The 23,450-nt window shown below is 42.5% G+C and overlaps 1 protein-coding gene across 1 annotated transcript in view; it reads right to left on the reverse strand.

The window, feature by feature from the left end:
* PLB1 (phospholipase B1) overlaps window positions 1-23,450 on the reverse strand; it is a 190,386-nt gene that overhangs the window by 97,797 nt on the left and 69,139 nt on the right. Inside the window, 6 exon segments of the mRNA XM_007938897.2 lie at window positions 3,815-3,858; window positions 5,615-5,688; window positions 7,257-7,315; window positions 15,689-15,752; window positions 17,853-17,927; window positions 18,751-18,822. Of these exon segments, the coding sequence (XP_007937088.2) occupies window positions 3,815-3,858; window positions 5,615-5,688; window positions 7,257-7,315; window positions 15,689-15,752; window positions 17,853-17,927; window positions 18,751-18,822 (388 nt within the window).

Here is a 23,450-nt window from a genome sequence, read left to right on the forward strand (position 1 = left end):
CTGGAAACCCAAGAAGAGGTTGCTATGAGTCAGATCCGACTCAACGGCACATAACAACAACAACATTGAGTGTCGGGGAAAAAATAGAGCCCCCACGCCACTGCCCTCACTCAGAAGTTTCACTCAGCACTGAATGAAAAGGCTCCACAGGTAGATGCTTAACCATATGAACAGCACACAGATCATTTGCCTTTCAATTGATTCTGACTCATGGTGGTCCCATGTGTTTCAGAGTAGAATTGGATTCCATGGTGTTTTCATGACTATGACCTTTTGGAAGTAGATCACCAGGCTTTCTTCCAAAGTACCTTTGGGTGGGTTCAAACTGCCAACCTTTCAGTTCATAGCAGAGTGCTAAACCATTTGCACCACTTAGGGACTCTCAGCAGCCCACAAAGCCCATTGCCATTGAGTCGATTCTGACTCATGATGACCCCATGTGACAGAGCAGAACTACTCCATAGGATTTTCTTGGCTGTAATCTCTGTGGAAGCAGATCTCCAGGCCTTTCTTCAATGGCACTGCTGTGTGGGTTCGAACTACTAACCTTTAGGTTAGAGGTCAAGCACAAGGTGCTTAATAAATTATTGTTGAATAAATGTGAGACTGAGTGAGGTGCTTCTGTCATGAATTTTTCTTTTTTTTCCCTAAATGTCTAATAGCTTTATTGAGATGCAATTCACACATCATAAAATTTACCAGTTTAGAGTAGAGTTCAGTGGTTTTTAACATACTCAGAGTTGTACATTTTCATTGTCTTCCTCAAAAACCAGACATGTACCCATTAGTAGTCACTCCTCATTTTCTCTCCATCCTCCCAGTCCCTACAACCGATAATCTACTTTCTATCTCTATAGATGCACCTATTCTAGTCAGTAAAAATGTACTCTATCTTTCATTCCTGATTTTAGCAATTTAAGTCTTCTCTCTTTTTTTTTCTCTTGGTTAGCCTAGCTAAAGTTTTATCAATTTTGTTGATCTTTCCAATCTCATGAATATCTAAAGTTTTTACCACACGGAATCTACATTTGAATGTTCACTTTTCCATCTCCCAAACAAGGTTGAGATCCTCATGTAATGCTCAATAAATATTTATGGACTGAATTAGGAATAAACTAAAATCCAGACAGGCTAGGAGAATTGTTTGAAGTGACATGGGATCACCCTCTTTCACTTTGGACACAGGACACTTCCCCTGGCCCTGCAATCTGCTAGGCTGTGGGAGAGGAACTGGCTGGGCATCAGATGTCAGCCAGAGCTTTAGGACCCCGTGTCATCCATCTGGGTGCCCTCTAGAACAAAGCATTGCTGCAGGGACTACACAACATTGATGGATTGAACATATTCTTTGTGGTTTTGGGGGACAGTGCACCAATGGATGCAAATTTCTTAAGAGAAGGAAGAATTGAAATCATCAGAGCTATCTGAAAATGGAGTGGATAGTCCTGGGAGGCAGTAGGCTTCCCACTACTAGAGCAATCCAGCACAGGCTAGCTAGCTACTTTCCAGGAATATCATAGGACTACACACTGGATAGCACAGGACATTGCTGGTATGTGTAGTTATCTGTGCCTGGGAAGTTCTGTCCCCTTTCCATACTTCATGATTCTACCTCTTCAAGCCCCTTTTCAGAAGACAGGGTTAGCAGTCTTTTTATTTTTTCCCTAAACATTGTACATGGCTGTAATTATTGGTTCATGTGTCTGCATTTGGACATTAGTAAAGTCATCAAGGAGGAGCTCTGGTAGCTTAGTGCCTAAGGCACTTGACTGCTAACCAGAAGGCTGGCAGTTCAAACCCACCAGCCACTCCTCAGAAGGAAGATGGGGCAATCTACTTCTGTAGTGATACTGCCTTGGAAACCCAAGGAGGGTCACTAGGAGTCGGTTCCGACTCAACGGCACATAACAACAATAACAACAACAACAACAAAGTCATCAAGGTAGGGACTTTGCCTCATTCCCCTATCTCTCCAGCACCCAGCACTGGAGTAGTTGCTGGATTAAACTGAATAGGGGGTTGAACTAAGGTTCTTTTGTGACCCCATGTCTTTACAGTTTTTGTAACCCATCTCCACATAGTTACTGTCCCCCAGTTTATGCAACCCTTACAGTCAGAGCTATCTTCCCACTTCTTTAGAGAAACCACTGCCATCGAGTCATTGGGTTTCTAAGGCAGTGAATCTTTACAGAAGTAGATTGCCCACTGTTTCTTCCAAGGAGTAGTTGGTGGGTTTGAACCACTAACCTTCTGGTTAGCAGTCATATGTCTTAGGCACTCCACCACCAGCTTTGGGAGAAGCCCAAATAGGCAATCTCTCTTTGCTGGACTAATTGTGTCAGGGAGGTCCACCTGAGGAGTACACTGTCCCTCAGGAGGGATATTATTTTAATCCTCTGTGGATCACTTTTGGTGAAAGATCTTGAGCCAGATGATTTCCAATCATCTTGTCCTTGATAAAAGCAAGGGAATTAGCACAGCAAGCTGTTGTATATGCTGGGCCTCCTCATAACCCCGTGACTCACGCTCACAAAGCATCCCAAACCATCTCCTAGCAATAGGGGAGCTTATTTATAGCTCTGTGTGTAGACCTAGAAATAAAGAAGACAGGGAGTACTTGCGGCACAGCACTGTACCTACTTTAATTCAACAGGATTTGCAACTAGCAAAAACAGCAAATGTTGTTACAAATGTGAAGTCTGAACAGCTTTGCCTAAGGAGAGATTAAACCTGTCCATCACACAAACCGTTTGCGCTCAGCTGCTAACCTAAAGGCTGACAGTCTGAACCCACCCAGGAGCACCAGAGAAGAAAAGCTTGACAGGCAATCTGCTGCCATAAAGATTATAGCCAAAAAAATCCTGTGGAAGAGTACTAGTCTGTAACACATGAGGTCGCCATGAGTTGAAATTGACTGAGTGGCAATGGGTTTGGTTTTTGGCTCATCACAACCTTGGTGATTTCAAATAATTTCTTCGCTTCTAAAAACATATTATAAAGGGATGTTCACAAGAAAAGTAACTGACAATAAAAAAAAAAAAAAAACCTCACTGCCTTTGAGTAGGATCCCACTCATAGCTGACTTCTCCTTGGGTTTCCGAGGAGGTATCACTATGGAAGTAGATTGCCCAACCTTCCTTCCCAGGAGCAACTGGTGGGTTTGAACAGCCAGCCTTCTAGTTAGCAGTCAAGTGCCTTAGGCACTCTGCTACCAGAGCTCCTTCATAGAATGTAGTCAGGCTTTAAAAAAATCTTTCCCAACAGGTTGATGGTGAAATAATTTAAGAAAAATGTTCTGCCCCAACTATGGCTGTGTTTGCACAGCCTGAACAACTGTAACCCCATCTCTTACTGTTGCTATAATAGCAGCTTTTCATAAGATGACACATGAGAATTTAACACTTTGTTCCAAGTGATCCCCAATGAAGCCAACGTCTAGTCCAATGCTTTCTAGTCAGGATGCTATGCAAAGCAGAAATGGGTTTCCTTTTTTTTTTCTTGAATCATTTCTTAGTGATTTGTTTTACAATTTGGTCTGAGGTCTCTTTTCCTCCCTTACTCTATTCCTTCCTTGGACAAATAAAATTCCTTTTACTCTCTTAAGAAAAGAAAGAAAGAAAGAAAAATCTCCAAGGTTTTAATCACTGTAAAGCAGCAAAGCAAGTGGGAAAGCCTCAGGGAAGCAGCGCCCCCTACTGAGCCTAGTGAGCCCATCCCCAACTCGGCTGCCTCCAGGGAGAACAGCTGAAACTGAAACGTGCAGCTTAAACTGCCTCCAGGCCGCCCCTAAACCATCCAGGGAGCGTGTACTCACTTGCCAGAGTGGTGACTGTGCTTATGTTCTGATCTCCGCCGACACTATTTTTGGGGAAGAAAAAAAAAAGTGAAACTTAAAATGCCAGAGAGGCCAAAACACTTCAGACACTACCAAGAAGAAAGACCTTCTTTCTCTTGGGGCAAAAACGAAAACAAAAACAAAAACTCTATGGACTTGGCCTTTTCTTCATTATCCCAGTCGAAAAATGGAAAAACAAGCCAGAATACAGTAACTCCTCTCCCTACAAACCTGAAAACACAATTGAAATTAATCTCAGATTTGTAAAAAAAAAAATTAATTTTGAGCTCTGACATTGGGGCCCAGAAACCAAGTTGGCCCTTTCACTTTTGTCTTCCACCAAGAAAGTGATTCCTCTTTGGGTGCAGAGCCCAGCCCTACACTGACTAGCAGCAGTGCTTTATTATTGTTATTATTATTGAAAACATAATTTGAAAGTTTGCTCTGATTTTTCTCTTCCTGTTTGGCTTGGGGAAGTCCATTTTTAAAGGGTCTACATAGCAAGGTATCTTCCAAGACAATTCTGAAATGCAAAGGAGATCAAAGTCCGATGTGTTCTAGGCATGAAAACATGTAGCATTCCAGAGTTGATTGGATTCTGTGCTTTTCCATCTCACCTCTCTCTGTGCCAAGCACATCTGGGAAAATTTGAAAGGCTTTCAGAATGTTTGGGCTTTGGTTCTGCAGCAACATGTGGGAGGCTGCCAGAACTTTAGCACTCAGGTTAAAGCTGGTGCCAGATAGAGATGCCAGATTCAGGATGAGGAAACAACACACCTGCCCACCCATGACTGGCATGAGCCAGGCTTTCAAAGCACAGAGATAAAGCTTAAGGCTTGCTAGTACAGCTGTGGCAGCCTGAGTCTGGCTGCAGTCAGAGCAGGAACAAGTCTACATGAAGCAAGACATGATGTGGGGAAGCACTGGATTAGGAGTCACGAACTATCTACTCTACTTCTTGCTCTTTTACCTTCTGGCTGTGTGATCTTGGACAGGTTACTTCCCCTCTCTGAGCCTTGTTTCCTCATTTGTAAAGTGAAGCCTGTTTTAAAGTGATGTCATCTACCCTTCACACTTCCTCTGTGTCAGCCCCTGTGCAGGGCACTTAAATTCTTTCATTGTGCATTATGATGTTTCTGGGTGATACAAATGGTTAACATACTTGGCTGCTAACTGAAAGACTGGATGTTAAAGCCCACCTGGAGGTACCTCAGAAGAAAGGCCTGGCAACCTACTTTAGAAAAATCAGCCATTGAAACCCTTGTGGAGCACAGTTCTTCTCTGACATACGTGGGATCACCATGAGTCTTAGTTGACTCCACAGCAACTGCTACTGGTGATCTTCACTACAGTGCTATCAGGCAGGACTATTATTTCTGACACCAAAGATGAGAAGACAAGCTCAGAGAGGTTAGGTAACCTGCCCAAGGTCACATAAAGCTGTGCAGCTGGGGGTTACACACAACTCTGGTTCCACAGGGATAATCGGTCCATCACTCAGGCCACTGCAACTTTCTGAGATTCCACATCACAGAGTGAGGAATGGAAGCAAGAGAACCTTTTCCAAGCCTAACACATGCATTTTCTCCCCCAAGCCCTCCTGCTCAGCCTCAGCTCCTGCTTTGGGGGAATGCAGTGGTCTGAGGAATCTGATAAACATCTTCAAATTAAACCGAGGATTTTGTTAGAGAAAAGAACTAGGTGTCTCATTTCTCAGCTCAAGGAATTATTTTCTAAAATGCTCAGAAGTCTTTAGAACTTTGCCACACCCTCACTCACCTCCAGGACAGGCCTCGATACTGGGTCAAGACATCCAAGATGTTCCCAGGCTTGGATCCAGCTCCGTTACCTGCCTGAGAGGGAGCAAAAAGAGAGTGAGTTTCCTCAGCTTTTCCCCACAGGCCCATCTCTGCCCACCTGCCAGAAGGCCTGGGGTCTGGTCCTGTCCAGGAACATCAGTGTATACTCTAGAATCTGGAGTCTACCAAGTCTTAAGTGCATCCTGCCTTTTCAGAGGCGAGTGAGAGCTGAGTGTGGCTGATATCACTGGGAATGCCTGGCATCATTCACAGCTCTGCCTCATTCTAAGATTCCCTGCCCAGACCAAGCCCAGTCAAGCTAGCAAAAGTGCTCCGAAAATTATACTATGGGGTACATTTTCAAAAGGACACATTTCAGTGTCCTGCTTCCTCATTTTTTAAAGTTGTAAAGCATTTCATAGAAGAAAGCATATTATAACCCTTTTATATAAACATACCTCCCATATGTAAAGTTTAAAAGATAGTAAGAAAATGAAATCCCATGTACATACCAGTCAGCTGCACAAATACCATCTTTTTAAATTATAATATGGACCAATTTACAAGCTCATAACCATTGTCCAGAAACTCAAAAAAACTAAACTTACTGTCATCTAGTCAATTCCAACTCACAGCAATACCCATTGGGTTTCCAAGGCATTTGACTGCTAACCAGAAGGCTGGTGGTTCAAACCCACCAGCCACTCCTCGGAAGGAAAGTTGTGCAATCTACTTCAGTAGTGATACCGCTTTGGAAACCCAAGGAGGGGTCGCTATGAGTCGGATCCGACTCGACGGCAGTGAGTTTGGTTTTTGGTTTCGACTCTATCAGCTTCATCTTCTTTATTGGTTAAATTTAAGCAAAGTCATTCTTTATAGGAGTTAGTTGTGAGGCTACTGAGTACGGTAATAGAAATGTGAACAGGCCACAGGTGTCAGCTGGCTGGGGAGAATTTAGCTGTAGGGCCTGTATTCTATTAGCCCAGAGAACAAAGGCTGGACTAGTCTATAATGAGTTGCTACTGAATGGGAAGCTTGTGTCTGGGCACCTCTGGGAACCAATACACAGGCTTTTTGTGGAGCCCTGGATATCAGCGTGGGGCAGCTGCAGATGTGGGCTTGTATCATCTTTAGTATCTCCACCTCTTCCAGTGACCCCTGCTTTCTCACTGTACTCCCTTCCCACCCCCATTAGCACTTATCCCTGTATCATCATCTTTGTTCCTCAGTACCTTCCATTCAATTCCTACCTGGAAAAAATGAACCATCAGATCTTTGAAAGATTCTATCACTTGGTCTGGAGACCTAGTCTAATCCTACCCCCACCACTGACAGGCTGTGCTTCCTCTAGGATCCCTCTACTTCTAGCAGGCACAGCCTGCTCTCTCCTTCATCCTAGTATTGGGAGAGGAATGAGGAAGTTAGAATGGAAGTAGACAAGGAATGCTACTGCATTCCAGGGTAGGCAAGTAGAGTTAGAGAAATGGAGATGAGGATCAGGGATGGCAAATGTTTATGAGTCAGGAGTGAGATTTTTCTCTCTCCATTTTTATCTCCAGGTTCTCATATCAATCAAGATCTTCTCCTCTCCCACCTCCCCTTCTACATTCCAGGTTACTTACTGTGAGAGAGTCGCCCAGGGCTCCAATCACCTTGATGTCAGCAGGCTTCAGCCTATGAACTAAGAATACAGGCAGGAGTGAAAGGGAGATCAGGGTTCAAGGAAAGCCCTAGACCAATCTCCTCTGGAAACAAAGATCTTTCAAAGTGAGAGGAAGTCAGTTTCTAATAGCAATTCACAGAGAGATTAGAAGTCCATCTTTGCCAGTCAGGTTCAACATTATTCATCATGGCGCCTGGTTGCTGGACTCTTCCCTCGGGCAATTGGAGGGTGTCACTGATTCAGGGGCCTGGCTGAAGGGTGGGCCCAGCTTTAAGAGCGGGTCTGCCTTTTAGCATTTGGTGAGCCCTGACAGACATAAGATGAGCAATCACTGCCAGGGCATGAACTAGCCCTTTCCCGTGTGATCTGGAAGTAAGGAAGAACTTGTGATGAAGATCCAACCAATACTTAATCTATCCCAGGATCCAATGATAACCGGGGTAGAATGTTATATCCTGTAAAAATTAGCTCAGTTTCTTTAAAGTATAAAGGGAAATGGTTTTGTATTACTGACTCTTATTTTTAATCCCTTGAGTTTAAGTGGGTACAGTGATATGGCTAGGAGCTCTGGTGGTATTGTGATTAAGGCTGCTAACCAAAAGGTGGTTCAAACCCACCAGCCGCATCACAAGAGAAAGAAGGAGCAGGCTGTAAAGATTTACAGCCTTGGAAATCCTACGAGGGCAGTTCTACCATGTCCTATAAGGTCACTATGAGTCAGAATTGACTTGATGGCAGAGGATTTGGTTTGGGGGTTTGGTGATGGGGCTGAAAGGCTCTTTAGCCATATGACAAACATACTGAACACCAAGCAGTGGGCCGGGTATTCTGGCAAATACACAGTGATCAGAAATGGGGAATGTGTGAAGGAAACTCACAAGTTAAAGGTAAAATAAGAAAGAAACAGCTATAATTAAAATACAAAGCATAGAGTGATACACACTGGAAGAGGTACAAAGTGATATGAAGTTCTGGAGCTGGGGAGATCTCTCCCCTTGAGAGGTCAGGTGGAGATGGCTCAGAGCAGGCTTCATGGAGAAGGTAGCATTTGAACTAAGCCTTGAGATATGATGAGATGAGAGTGAAGGACAGTGATACAGGGTTATTTCTGAGCAGGAAATAGAGAGAAAAAGCATAAAGGCAGACTGGGGTACAGCAAAGTATGTGATGTCTATATGGAACAGCTTAAGTGATATCTGTATAAAGAGACTAACAAAGGTAGATTAGGGCCACAGGTTTTTTTTTCTGTCTATTAAGTTAGAAGATTAATATGAATATTGCCATACAGGTAAATGCATACATATACCTGTACTTTATCTATCTACCCCTTCACCTTATACACATGTGCATTCAAGTGCACTTTGGGGACTACATCTACAATTCCTTTATCATAAGTGGCTTGTTCCCCTCGAGTCACAGGCTCCCTTGCACTTCTGATACCTCACTCCCGTAGTCACCCTGACAGTTCCATGCTGCCATCTGCCCTCTCAGATGCGTCTTCCATGGTCTCTAGTGGAGCAATCCTCTGCTAGATTGTCAAAACAACTTCTGTGACTTTGAAGAAGCCTAATATAGAGTTTTTACCAGGGAGTGGCCCAGCCCCAGGGGAAGGAGCTCGTCATTTCAGTAAGCTCTTGCTTAAGATGGGTAAACAGAAACTTGTCTGCAAGGAGGCTTTCTCAGGCCTTCTTTGCCAAGAGACTCTAGAAAACATGCAGTGAAACACAGAAAAAGATTCTTTCAATACAACTGGAATACAGATAACCAAGTGCACCCATCAAAATCCAAATCGTGGTTGTATATTATACTTGCTCAGTAATTAACACTTAATGAAAATGGTGTTCAAAAGGGTCTCCAGGTCTTGGCTCCTTCCATGGAGACATCTTGTCTACCTGACTTCCATGCTGCCTGCAGATGGGGAACTGCCAGTCATTCCCACTATGGCTGTGCCATCATTAGAAAAGTAACTATCCCTTGTGCTGCCTTTTCCTATGACAGGATTCAAAGTAATATGTACATAGGTTTGTATGTGTGTTTGTGCAAAATATATAAATCTGTGGGTCTCAAACTTCAGCATGTACCAGAATCATCTGGAGGGTTTGTTAAACACAGATTGCTGGCCCCAATCCCAGAGTAGCAGGTCTAGGGGTGGGCCCACAAATTTGTATTTCTAACGAGTTGATCAGGTGATGCTGATGCTGCTGGTCTGGGTACCATACTTTGAGAACTACCAAAGGTGTTGACGATCAATTTTTGCAGTTGTAGCTGTAAAGACTAGAGTACCTCAAAAAGGGCTTTTCTCCCTTGGCTCATGCAATTGTAGCTGTCACTGCAAAGCCTGGAGGCAGGTTTGCGGCTCTGGCTGTTAGATTTTTGAGCCACTGAGGATTTTTCTTCAAGTCCTCCCTCTTTTCCAAACTCCACCAGCACCCACCCCTACACACACACTCTTATACAAGCTGATAGCCTGCTTGGCCCTACCCCAGTCCTCCACAGCTACAGAATGCTGTCAGAAGAACATCAAATCACAAAGACCACTGCAACATTAGTCTATGTCCCTAGGCCTGACCCTGAAAACTTTCAAATGGCCTCTTTTCAAAGAAATCAGACTATGAGCCAAAAAAAAAAAAAAAAAGGCAACATAATTGAAAATAGTACCCATCCCCCTCAACTCTAGAGTGGTTCATTTTAGCTGCTGGTGATATTAACCACTATACTATCATAATATCAACCATTATACATAATATAGTGAATTCTGCAAACATTAGCTAGTATGAAAACCAAACCCAACCCACTGTCCACCAGTTGATTCTGACTCTTAGTGACCTTATAGGGCAAAGCAGAACTGTCCCATAGGGTTTCCAAGGCTGTAAATCTTTATGAAAGCAGACTGCCTCATCTTTCTCCTATGGAGTGGCCTGTGGGTTTGAACTGTCTACCTTTCAGTTAGCAGCAGAGTACTTTAACCACTGTGCTATCAGGGATCCATAATATGCAAAGGTTAGGGGAAAATTTGGGGGATTGGTATATGTGGATGAGATACATCGATTTACTTCGAAAGCATATTACAGTTTGTTAAAGAGGCAGCTGAAACTGGCCATTCCTGTCCCCTAAATTTGTATCAGACAGAAAGCACATTCACATACACACACATACACACTATATCTATGTGTGTGTATGTATGATGTATGTATGTAGGGGCAGATAGATTGCTTGCTTGATTTTTCAAAGAGTGGGGGTGAAATTCCTCCTGTTGGTCATTCTGAAGGATTTCCTGCAAGAGATAACAAGCCAAATGAACTAAATGGAGATGGGAGAGGTTTGATTTATCTTGGATTTTATTGTAAAGACAGAGGCTGATACAAGTTAGTGGTTTAATATCTTGTAGACCTTGATTTGAGGTTTGTTAATGTCATCACATATGACAAAAACACAGCAGGGAAATACGCAAAGCCCTTTAGCAATTGCTCTCATTGAAGGAAAAAAAAAAAAAAACCCAACTATTTAGTGATAAGATTAAGTTTGTGTGAGCTGATTAGCTACACATTATCTGGTACAAACTGTCCACCACCTTGAAAGAAGGTTGATAAACAATGTTAACTCATCAAGATTTCTGCAGAGAGTGACTTTTATCAGAAGGTCATCGAAACAATGATGAAATATCACGAATAGCAAGGACTAGAATGTAGAATGGGAAAACTGCCCACTATATGAAAAATTACACCCGGGAAAAAGGCTTGGCCTCTTTTGTTTTGTTTTGTGTAACCCAACAACTTAAACTGCATGGGACTACCATATGAAAAACCAACTTTCTCTCAACTGTCAACTAGGGTTACTCAATCTATTTGCCTCCTGATTTTAGGGACTTGTGTAAAGACTCCTGCAATCATAGTGAATGAACTGTTAGCATGGGTTGGAAACCTTGTTTCTGCCTTTGGCATGCTTCAGTGTGTGTTTATCTGAAGAAATACATGCCTTGTGCATAGCTCAATAAATGTGTTAAGTTGAATTAAAAGTTAAATAGGTGACTCTGTAACAGAAACTTTACACCTCTCACAGTTTTAAATGATGGAGGGTAGCACTTATTCATCTGAGTGGCTTGAGTGTGAATTTGAACTTGCACAGTGGGCTGGTCTCTCCTAGAGACCAGCGGTTAAATCACAGACCCTTGAGCAGGCAGTGACTACAGAAACAGCTCCAGAGCCTGTGCTGGAAGTTAACGCAGATGGCTCAGAATGAAGTAAAAGTCCTAATGTGTGATGATCGCCTAGTGCTGTAACCTGCATGTTTTTCATATCAGCTTTTAAGTAACTCGATTTGGCCAAATAGGTCAATGAAATGACATCAGGGACCTAGAAAGGAGTCACTGGCTTACAATAAATGAAGTCACTGTTCTGGTTTATATTCGTAATGACAGCTGCATATATTTAGCTTTACAGATCTCTTATTTCCAAATGCTATGAGTTTTGTCTTTTGCATGAAATTTATGGCTTGGCTTCAGGAGAGATACAGAACCAATGTGCCACATCTCCTTTGGCTCCTTACTGCCACTCCTTAAAAAATGAGAAAAATACACACTGAAGCATTCCATAGGCAGAAACAAGGTTTCCAACCCATGCTAACAGTTCACTATGATTGCAGGAGTCTTTACGCAAGTCCCTAAAATCAGAAGGCAAATAGATTGAGTAACCCTAGTTGACAGTTGAGAGAAAGTTGGTTTTTCCTATGGTGGTAGCCCAATGCAATTTAAGTTGTTGGGTTACACAAAACAAAACAAAAGAGGCCAAGCTTTCTCCCGGGTGTAATTTTTCATATAGTGGGCAATTTCCCCACTCTACATTCTAGTCCTTGCTATTTGTGATATTTCATCTCCTTTTCACCTTTTCTCACTGTGAAAATCTCACCTCAGTTACTAGGTACAATCTATTTTTCTTAGTTGTTCCAACCATGTTAGAGAGAGGGCCATCTAGTAATATAAAATAATACAACTTATGAAGTTAAAGAGGTCTGGTCGCATAATGCCTAAGGTGCTTGACTGCTAACCAGAAGGCTAGCATTTATGAAGTTATAAAGCCCACAGCATGTAGCACTCAACAAAATGCATGTGTGCATTGACTGGGAGGCAAAATTTTGAGCCCTTTATTCTTTGTTTGTCTATCAAATGCCAATGGGTCATAAAAATTGCATCTATCTCTGGTAGCATAGTGCTTGAGTCATTTGACTGCTAATCAGAAGGCTGACGGTTCATACCCACCAGCCACTCCTTGGAAGGGTGGGCAATCTACTTCTGTAGTGATACCGCCTTGGAAACCCAAAGAGGGGTCTCTACGAGTCGGGTCTGACTCGATGGCACATAACAACAACAACAACATATTCTACATATTTCATCCCAAAGACCCCACGGATCACTAGAAAGGGTTCATTGCCCGTGGACTCTGGAGTGGGATGAGATGGAGGGACCCAAGCTTCTAGGGCCATGGCTTGTTTAATGGCAGGCAATATTTTATTTGGAAATATCATTTTTGGTTAGATCTGTATTATCTGTGGATTAGTTTGAGAGAAACACTAGACAGAGGGGCTATAAAGGTTTTTGGAAATAACACTTTTTAAAAAAATTTTGTCCAGTCGGTTGCAGGTATTTTTCTAAGTTAGACTTCTCAGAAAAGGCAGGACTCAGAAGTGCAGGCTCACCATTCATCTCTGAAGAGTTCACTCACCCCATGGATAACAGCAAATGTTTTGGTTCCATGCCTACCTGATTAGATCAGAGCGGTCTAAAACTATCTATCTGTGTATTCAAACAGCTCCTATCACCAGATATCTCAGACCTCAATGTCTTGAGATTTTTTTGCTGTTGTATCTTGCAGTGCCAATAAGCAAAATAATCTCCAGGGTCAGGGAATAAAAAATAGTTTCACATTTTATCTGACTTTTAAGATGTTGAGATACACTCTAATGGACTGGTTGGTTATCATTGCCATGATACCAACATAATCTACAAAGATTGTAAAATGCTTTATAGCTCATCCTTTCAGAGTGATAAGATTAAAAAAGAGGATGGATATTATTTCACTGTAAAGAGTATAACTATTAAAACATACTCAAATGCTTTTGTATATCACTGTGAGTAAGGGTTTTTCCTTTAGAAAGACCTAGGTATGAAGCTGATAATTTATTTCTGCTCCAAATTCCTGCCAGTAAACTAACCAATGGAATGAGCTGTCAACAAGCATAAAAGGAAAGTCTAAAGACTATATATATTGGTCACATATCATATATAAAAATGTATATGGTATATGTGTATATATAGTGAACACAGATTATATATACAAAAAAAAAAAAAAACAACTCACTGCCGTCGAGTCAGATTTGACTCATAGCGACCGCTCCTTGGGTTTCCAAGGTGGTATTACTACAGAAGTAGGTTGCCCAACCTTCCTTCTGAGTGGCTGGTGGGTTTGAACTGCCAGCCTTCTGGTTAGCTCAAATGTCTTAGGCACTACGCCACCAGAGCTCCAAGATTATCTATAGATGTATATATATATATATATAGAGAGAGAGAGAGAGAGAGAGAGAGACAGATAGCTATGTAGTATAAGATCTATATCATTATTCCATTATTCTGCAACTTAGAACAAGAGTAAGTTGCATACTAAAGTTTTGGTGAGAAGATTTTTGATTCTAGTCATTTGACTTATTTTGAGTGTGTAGAACTAAGATGGGAAGGAAAGGCTAAGTCAGGGCATTTATTTACTGCACTAATATTCAAACCAAAACAAAACTCACTGCCATTGAGTTTATTCTAACTCATAGCGACCCCCATTGGGTTTCCTGGGCTGTAAATCTTTATGGAAGCAGACTGTCTCAACTCTCTTTTGTGGAGTGGCTGGTGGGTTCAAACTGCTGATCTTTTGGTTAGAAGCCAAATGCCTTAACCACTACACCAGAACCAGCCCCTTCTACTAATATTCAGCACAAGTAAAAGTCAGACAATCTGACTACAAAGATCCCATCCCTGAAAAGTTCTTTCTACTCAATGTGATATGGCCAAACTTACTTCACTATGAGCAGTGCTGGAAGGACTACATTGTAAACTCCTGGAAGGCACATAAACCAAACCAAACTCACTGCTGTTGAGTTGGATCCAACTCATAGCGACTCCTCCTTGGGTTTCCCAGGTGGTATCACTACGGAAGTAGATTGCCCAGCCTTTCTTCCGAAGAGTAGCTGGTGGGTTTGAACCACCAGCCCTCTGGTTAGCAGTCAAATGCCTTAGGCACTATGCCACCAGAGCTTCTGGAAGGCACATATGTAGGAGGAACTTAACAATTATTTAATAAATGAATGAACACACACATGAACAAATGAATCATGTGGCAGGACTAAGTATGGAAACCTGTAATACCATTACAAAGAAAGCTCCTGGACTGATGTTGTGCCTCATGTGGGTCACCATGTGGTCTTCCTATGACTTTTTAAGGTCACATGCCCCCATGTGACCTCGCACACAGCCTTCATTCCCATGCTGGCTCAGAAAGACTCAGCCCTCTGACAGCTCCTCTTGGGAAAGTTGCTGACCTCTATCTTGAACAACCATGAGTCCCTTTCAAGGCCCACATTAGTCATTTTAGAAATCCTAAGAGGCAGTGAATATGGCATGTTTATAATATGGCTTGTTCTCCTTCTCTGTGTGGTGTTTGAGTACATTCTGCAAACGACACTGACAAGGATAGTCAATTGGCTATTTTTGTTTTCCGTTTAGTACTTTTGCTTATTGGGGAACAAATTAATCTTGTCAAGGCTTAAAGGCAGGAACTATGACATCGACTCACTCAACTAACATTGTGCTCTTTGTAGAACATGGCCTGGCACGTGATTAGTGCTCAATAAATACTTTCTGATAATGATGTTGCTATAATATTTTCGTTAAAGAATAACTCAAACACAGTCATGAATTTACACGTATACATGTAAAGCTATTCCTATTGTCCTTATAAAGCCTCTCAGGAGGATTTCAAATTGTGTGGAAAGTCCTTGTTGTATTAAAATGGCTATTACTTTGATGATTTCAGTTCTCTAATGAGTTCAGTAAATCTTTACGGAAGTAGATTTCCCAGTCATCCTTATGCAGAGTGGCTGGTGGGTTTGAACTACCAACCTTCTGGCTAGCAGTCGAATACCTTGGGCACTATGCCACCAGACCTCCTTCACAGTACACATATCACCTATAATATATATATCATGATTGTCCTAATAAACACCTGTGTTATGGGTTTGTGTATATAATGTACTGTACTTTCTATTGTTATTTTTATATGAACTTTCCTTACTTACAAATAAAATTTTACAATGTAACCAAAAAAAAAAAATCACTCAACTCGAGCTATGTACCTGAGGTTGGAATCAGGTTGGAGGGATCCTTGTCAGGACAGCTGACTTGTGCTCCTTCTCTCACCTGCAATGAGATGTACACAGAAATAACATGAATTTCCAGGTGGCATCATGAAATGGAGCTTGTAAGCTAGGAAACTGGGTGAGAAGTAGGATCTCTGTCTTGGAAAAATATCACCTAAGGTAAAGAAAAAAGCCTAGCTATCCATTTTGATGTTTCCCTCTCCCTGAACAATCACATTTAATTGTCCACAATGTCCTTTCCAAATGTTTCCCAAACCTATTTCTTTGTCTCCAGTCCCTTGACTTCAGCCTAAGTTTAGTTATTTAGGCCTTTGTTGTTTTTTTGCCCGGAATATTGCAGTGTTTGTCAGTCGCATCATCTTTAGTCCTGTTTACTTCTTCCCTGGCCCTCTGAATCCATTCCGAGTTTTTTTTTTTTTTTTAAATCAACTTAACTATTTCACTCCCTTGTCCACATGCTCAGTGAGGGCATAGAGTTTTATCTGTTTCATATTGTTGTATCCCCAGAGCCAAGAACAGTGCCTGGCACACAGTAGATGCTCTAAAAGTATTTGTGGGCTGAACAAATAAATTATTACTCCATGTTAACATCAGTACATTCTCCCTAGCATGTCCTAAGAGGCCTCCAGACATTTCAAGTTACCAGCCCCTGACTAAACTCACTGTGCTGTCCCACACTTGCATGCCTTTGCCCAAGCAGTAATGTATGTTATCAGTTTTCTCACACACCTGTCCACCTGGCTCAAACTTAGTCATTCTTCAAAGCTGAGGTCATGGGTACTCTTTGGGAAGTCCTCAACTTTCTCTTTGTCTGAGTTAGTTTCTCTTCTGCTGCATTCCCAGAAAGCCCTGTGAAAACTTTAATTACAGTATGTATTGCATTGTGTTGTAATTGCTGGTTAGCTTATCTGTTTCTCCACCAGACTGAGTTCCTTAGGACAAGGAATGTATATTATTTATGTTTTCATCTCCTATGCCTGGTATTCATCCATCCATCTACCCATCCAATAGTTATTAAGTACCTACTCTGAGTCCCTGCCTTCACTGAGCTTACTATGTTCTGGTGGTACATAGTAGGTACTCAATAAATATATCCTGAGAAAACATATTGCTTCCTCTTATCAGATGAAAATAACAGCAACATTCATACATAACTCATGGTATACCAAATACTATTCCCAGAGCGTAATACTTATTAACTTATTCTAATTTAATAATAACTCTATGAGGTAGGTATATTTCCAAAAGGAAAAAGACAAGTCACAGAGAGGCTAAGTACCTTGCCATACTGCCTCTTATATGTATCATCATTGCTATGATATTAGCTAGAAAATGTGGGGCAAGTTTATGAATCAAGAATCTTTTGTACTGTATCTCTTAGGCTTCATGGTGGAGGCCTAGGTCATCAGCTTTCATCCACCACTTGGAGTAGTTCTCACCCTCTTTTGCACAATAGGGAGGCAGGGACATCACTAGGACCAAATTCATCTCCACCCACATGGGTCCTCAGTCATCTGAGAATAAAGACATTCATCCTTGGTTCCTCAGAGGAGTGCAGGGCACCCTATCTAATATCAACAGGAAGCGTCAGAAAGAGCCTCATGAAATAAGCAACAAGCAAGATATGAGTAAGTGTGAAGTGCTCTTACAGGTGTGGACTGACTGTAGAGGCCTTTTGGTCTCCATGCCATTTGGTTTCAGGCTTCGCCACATTGCTTTGCCTTTTCTTAACATTCTTTTCAGATTAATGACTCCAATGAGTTTTAAAGGACTTGACAGACATTTGGGAAGGATCAGATCTCTGACATCAGAACAGTTTGGGAGCAGGTAGTGGTGAGCAATCCCAACACACTCCATGAAGCCATAGGATACTATTGTAAGACTCTTCTAAAGATAAGACCTTTAGGGTAGACCTGCTTCAACATAACAAGGGACAGCCATACATGTGATCCTACACCTTTCCCCAGCCTAGATATCAGATGTTTGTGACAGCCTCCATTACCCCTGAACCCACAGCACCCCCAGAGACAGTGGGGTTCCAGGACATAAAGAACCATGTGGGAAGTTTCCAAAGACTCAACAAGATGTACAGCCTATGGTTCATTTGCATATTTGTCAATTACAGAAAGTCTTTCCATACCTCAGCCATCTTATGAAGTTGTGATGAGCTGAGCAGGTAGTTACTGTTCCTGTAGGTGAATAGATAGGGCTTCTCCTGTAGAGAAAGGTAACATACCCCTTAATTATCAGCCTTTATTATCCAGCAATAACATTGGCCAATTTGGAACAATTCATTAAATGATGACCAAACAGTCTCTGACTCTTCTTCTCTGTGCTGCTCATTTGTTCCCTGAAATTTTCTATTTGCAATAGTTATCTCTTGCTCTCTAACCTAGAGGTTCTTGCACCTGGCTAAACATATATTGTACTTTTCAGTGAGAGGAGCACTTAAGTTAAACTTGGCAACCAAATCGAAGAGAACAGGTTGAATTACATAGTTCTTGTTGTCTAGTAGCAAAAAGCGTACCAATTCATCAAGAAAACTAAGATTTTTAACTAGCACTAAATAATGAGAAGAGAAACATTAATTATACACCTACTACATATTAGGCAATTATGTAAGACTTGGCAAAATGATCCATCTTCAAGAGTACTTACATACTCAGATACCCTGCCTTCTTCACACCAGAGGTAGAGGAAGGTCTAGAAATCTAGAAAGGGTATCTGAAGCACAGGGCCTGGACATAGAGAAGATGGGTGGGAGTTGCATTTGGGGCTTGGTGAGCTGTGGCTTTGTTCCTACAGCCCCCACAGATGCAGAGGGGCCCTCAGTTCTACTAAAACTGCTCTCAAGGCCCAGACATAAAAGCAACATGAGCAAAGTTATACCCAGGCCTGGAAGAACAGACCCAAGACTCTAATGGACCTAATGTCTTGGTTGGGTAAGACCCCTAATTTCACAGCAACCCCCACTTGGTGACCCTATGCCTTCCTACCAATTCAGCATGAGATGTCCTCCTTGCCCAGTTTCTACCTACCTGAGTGGGACATTTCATTAGCCTCCTCTCTTTTGCACTGATTGGCTCATCCTTCTTTCCTGCTGGCTTCATCTAGGAAAAAAAAAAAAATGATGATATATCCTTAGAACAGATAGGTCTTATACAGGTAGCAGTATTCCAGGGTACCATTGAGCAAGACTCGTTAGACCACGAGTTACCAGTTTGATTTCTGGACCAGCAGCGTCAGCATCACCTGGGAAGTAATTAGAAATGCATATTTCCAGACCCTACCCCAGACCTATAGAATCTCCAAAAACTCTGGAAGCGGGACTCAAAAATCTGTGGTTAACAAGCCTTCCAGGTGATTCTGATACAGGCTCAAGTTGGACATCCACCATGTGAGAGCAATCACTCATTTTTAGACTGTGAAGAGACTTCCTTATGATGTTACAAGAGAGTACACTGAGCATTAGTGAGGTCAAGGTGGGGCCTAGTTAGCCAGGGCAGAGCTGGGACTATGTCACCCATATCCCGCATTGAACAAAATGTCTCTCAGTGTTGCTTCTTGAGCATCCAGGGGGCTAATTATCCATTGGCTCCTCTCCCTTCTCCCTGTGGTCCATCTTCTGGCCAAGTCCATATTGCAATTCCCATAGAGAAGAGAGCAAGTATGGGAAGGAAGGTTATGTAAAGCATATAGTTCTTTCCCCAAGGCTCCTTTCCTCTGGTATACATAACCTGTGTCTAGTAGAATGGAAACAAACCCTGGTACCTGAGAACTCCTTCCACAAGCTGAGAGTGGATCAAGTTATAGGTCCTGGGTGAGGTCCCCATGTCTTTACTTGGAAAACAGAGCTATAGTGACATGAAACCCAGCACAGTCCACACATTCCCCAACAATTAGAATGGCTAGTGATTTGGGAATGAGGATGATGGTATCAGCTCTGATATAGGCAGCTACTTAAATGATAATCATGAAGGCTACTAAGAACATATGGTATGACAGCAGGGGAAACTAGCAGATTATAAACTTACGTAAAAGGGAAGATAGGAAAATAAAAGGGTTGAATAATTAGATGCAGAGGGATGCTTTTTAAAGTTCCTTTTGTTATTTTTAACTGTTCATTATAAATACATAGACATTTTTTTAGAAGACAATGGTTCTGAGTGATTACAGATTTTCTACTCCACATGCTGTTACATACTGTTTGGGACCCTGATGATCTATTTGCTGTCAGCCCTGCTGCCCACAGGTACTGGGCTCAGATGGCATCTTTGTCCCTCATCTCTCCTTCTGAGGATCTTGACAGGGGATACAGAGGGCGGAGGCTACAGTCACTGGCTCTGTCACCTTTTGTGAATTTCACATTCTTCAGCAATATATTATCCCAGAGTCTATGTCCCAGTGACAAGAAGCCAAGGAAAGAACTTTACCCTTCTTGAGATTAGCTGTTAACCCAAATGGAAGGAGAGTCAGATAAGGGGTATAATTAGCTTAATCTTTGGGAAAAGGAGTGGTAACCCTTTCACTCAAGTGTTGGAGAGGAGCTGGGCCCCCAGCCTTCTTTCAGTTTTATTCTGATGGTGCACACTCCTAGACAACATGGACAGGGAGGTCTCAGCCAGGACGTTCAGGGCTTTTCTGAGAAGGAGTGTTGAATGGGCCTGGCTTGGAGGCTAAGTTTTGATCTGGTCCACCTTCTTTTCTTCCTCAATGTTTTAAGAATATAATCAATAATAGAATCTTGAAATAAACATTGAAAGCCTCACCTAGATGCTTCTGGTACAATGAATATAACAAAGCTTATTTTTAAAGAATCTTAAGGAAAGGAATTTCATAGGTTTTCCCAACAAACCCATTTCCATTAGGAGTCTTATCCTAAATGTCTCTTCAGTGGTAAAATTCTTGCCTTCCATGTGGGAGACCCAGGTGTGATTTCTAGCCAATGACCTTCATGCATAGCTACCACCTTGTCTGTCAGGGGAGGCTTACATATGTCTATGATGTGGAACAGGTTTCAGCAGAGCTTCCAGATGAAGATGGACTAGCAAAAAGGCCTGGCAATCTAGTTTTCAAAATCAGCAAATGAAAATCCTGTGGATCACATGGTCTGATTCTCAACTCATCACAGAGATGGTGCAGGACTGGGCAGTGATTCATTCTGTTGTGCGTGGAGTTCCCATGAGTTGGGACTGGCTCAACAGCAGTTAACAAAAACATATGCTTCCTGCTTCCATTTAATCCCCTTTGTACCTGCTCTGACCCTCTGTCCTCCTGTGTCCTCAGTCAGGATGGAGAATGTGGTACTTCAAATAATATCTCCTACGCCTCTCTTTCTCCTGTCACCTGTGCTGCACACAAATGTATGAACACTACTTTCTACTCTAGGGACAACTGGTTTGGGTCCTTGTGCTTCAACTCACTTTTTGGTCCCTTAATTGCTTGCATCTTCTCTGCACAGCCTCTCTGCTACCATGAAATTAACTAGAGTGTGGGAGGAGTGTGGAATGACCTTAAAAATTCTTTCTAGGGGAGACTTCCCACTTGACTGTGAGCAATTCCTGAGCAGACACAGAATCTTACTTATGCTCCCCTGTAGCTCTAGCACCTTGCACATGGTTTGGCATAAGGTGGGGGTGAGGGATGGCTGAAAGGACCTGGAAATCAAGTTGCCTGAAGCTAGGTCTCCTCAAAACTACTGTTATTGTTATTTGCCGTCGAGTCGGCCCCGACTCATAGCGACCCCTCTTTGGGTTTCCGAGGCAGCATCTCTACGGAAGTAGGATTGCCCAACCTTCCTTCCAAGGAGTGGCTAGTGAGTTTGAACCGCCAGCCTTCTGGTTAGCAGTCAAGTGCCTTAGGCACTATGCTACCAGAGCTCCTAAAACTACTAGTGCCTCAAAACTACTAGTGTCCAAGAATTAACCCAAATTGTTGAGGTGATGGCCAAAAGGACATAGTGAGTAGATTATATTTCAAAGAAAGAATTGCTCCTCAACTTTATGCCATGAACTTGGGCTTCGGCAGAGAGGTCTCATTCAGCTGGGCCAGCTCCAGAAACAATGCTGCTCACAGCCACTGCATAAACACTGCAGGTGTGCGGAGCTTTTTCTTCACTAGCCCCCAAGTTCACGCACATCTGAGAGCTTTGTCAGGGAGGACAGACACTGATGTGGCCTATTCCCAGTTACACATGGCTTTGTGGACTGCACAACAGAGAACCCTCCTGTGTCCTGGCCCCAGGCTAGCGGAGAAAAGTGGGTGGAGGCTGGACACCCATGTCCAGTAATTCTGCTAAACACTTCTGCTCCTTATCATGAGGGCAGCCCTGATTCGAGGCTCTGTGTATCTATGTGTATAGGCATTCTACCAGTTGCTGTCAAGTCAATTCCAACTCATAGTGACCTCATGTGTGTCAGAGTTGTTGTTGTTGTTAGGTGCCATCGAGTTGGCTCTGTCCCAAGTACAACAGAACAAAACACTGCCTGGTCCGTGTCAGAGCAGAACTATACTTTATACGGTTTTCAGTGGCTGTTTTTTTTTTTTTTTTCAACATAACACCAGGTCTTTTTAAAAACAAAACAAAACTTTTGATTGTGATTAGGGTAGGTGAAAGTTTACAGAGCAGATTCTTTTTCCATTCAACAGTTTGTAGTGTTTTGTTTGGTGACATTGATTGCAATCCCCACAATGTAGCAACTCTCTTTCCATTTTCTTCCTGTGGTTACCTTTTCCCTGTGTCCTTCTTTCCTATGCATTCCTGCCTTCTGAGCTTTCTCCCTGTGCAAATATTGCCCTCTGATCTCCCATGGTTGATTATACTTAGGAATACACCTCTCTGCTGTAATTGTTCAGTTTGTAGACCTCTCTGTTGTTTGGCTGAAAGTTAAGCTCTGGGAGTCAGTTCAATTCCAGGCCTGAAGAGCAACTAGGGGCCATAGTCTTGGGTGTTTCACCAGTCACTATCAGATCAGTAAACCTGGTCTTTTTTATGTTTTTGAGTTTTGTTCCACATTTTTCTCCCACTCTATCCAGGATCTCAAATTTTTATCCCTTTCTGAGTGGTTGGCTTTAGTAGCGAGGCACCATCTAGTTCTTCTCCTCTTAGGGTCATGTAAGCTGAGGTTTCCATGATCCACTATTCCCTTGCACTGATTGTTTCCTTGTGCCTTTGGTTTTCTTCACTCTTCTTTGCTCCGGATGAGGCGAGACCAATACTTGCATTTTAAATAGCCATTTGCAAGCTTTTAAGACTCCACTCCCTACTCATCAAAGTAGAATGTAGAACAATTTTTTGTGTACTATGTTATGCCAATTGAGTTTGATGCCTCCCATGACAACGGTCCTGAGCCTATAGGCCCAACAACTTACTCCCAGGCCTTTCTTGCAAAGCATTTCTTGGTGGACTTGTACCTCCAACCATTTGGTAAGCAGCATACTTTTACCCTCTGCAACCGCATTTAAGGCCAACACACCAGAGAATCAAGGAAGTGAATGCAGAGACTCTCCTCCCTTACCTGTGGCTCTGAGAAGACACTAGGGTATAAAGGCACCCAATCTCTCCCTTATTTTCACTTCTCCCTAGTTCTCCACCAGAGTGAAGCCTTTCACATGGACTCTGAGAAAACTGCCTGCCCTTAAGAAGAGCAGGCCTGAAGCCTCACTGAGAGGTCCCTCCCCAGTGGGCTGTGGCCTAGTCTCTGGGATCAGAAGGTCAAACTCCCAGTGGTCAGAGCTG

This window comes from Orycteropus afer, unplaced genomic scaffold, assembly GCF_000298275.1.
Source record: "Orycteropus afer afer isolate SDZICR_OR568_19922 unplaced genomic scaffold, OryAfe1.0 scaffold00054, whole genome shotgun sequence".
Lineage (NCBI taxonomy): Eukaryota > Metazoa > Chordata > Mammalia > Tubulidentata > Orycteropodidae > Orycteropus > Orycteropus afer.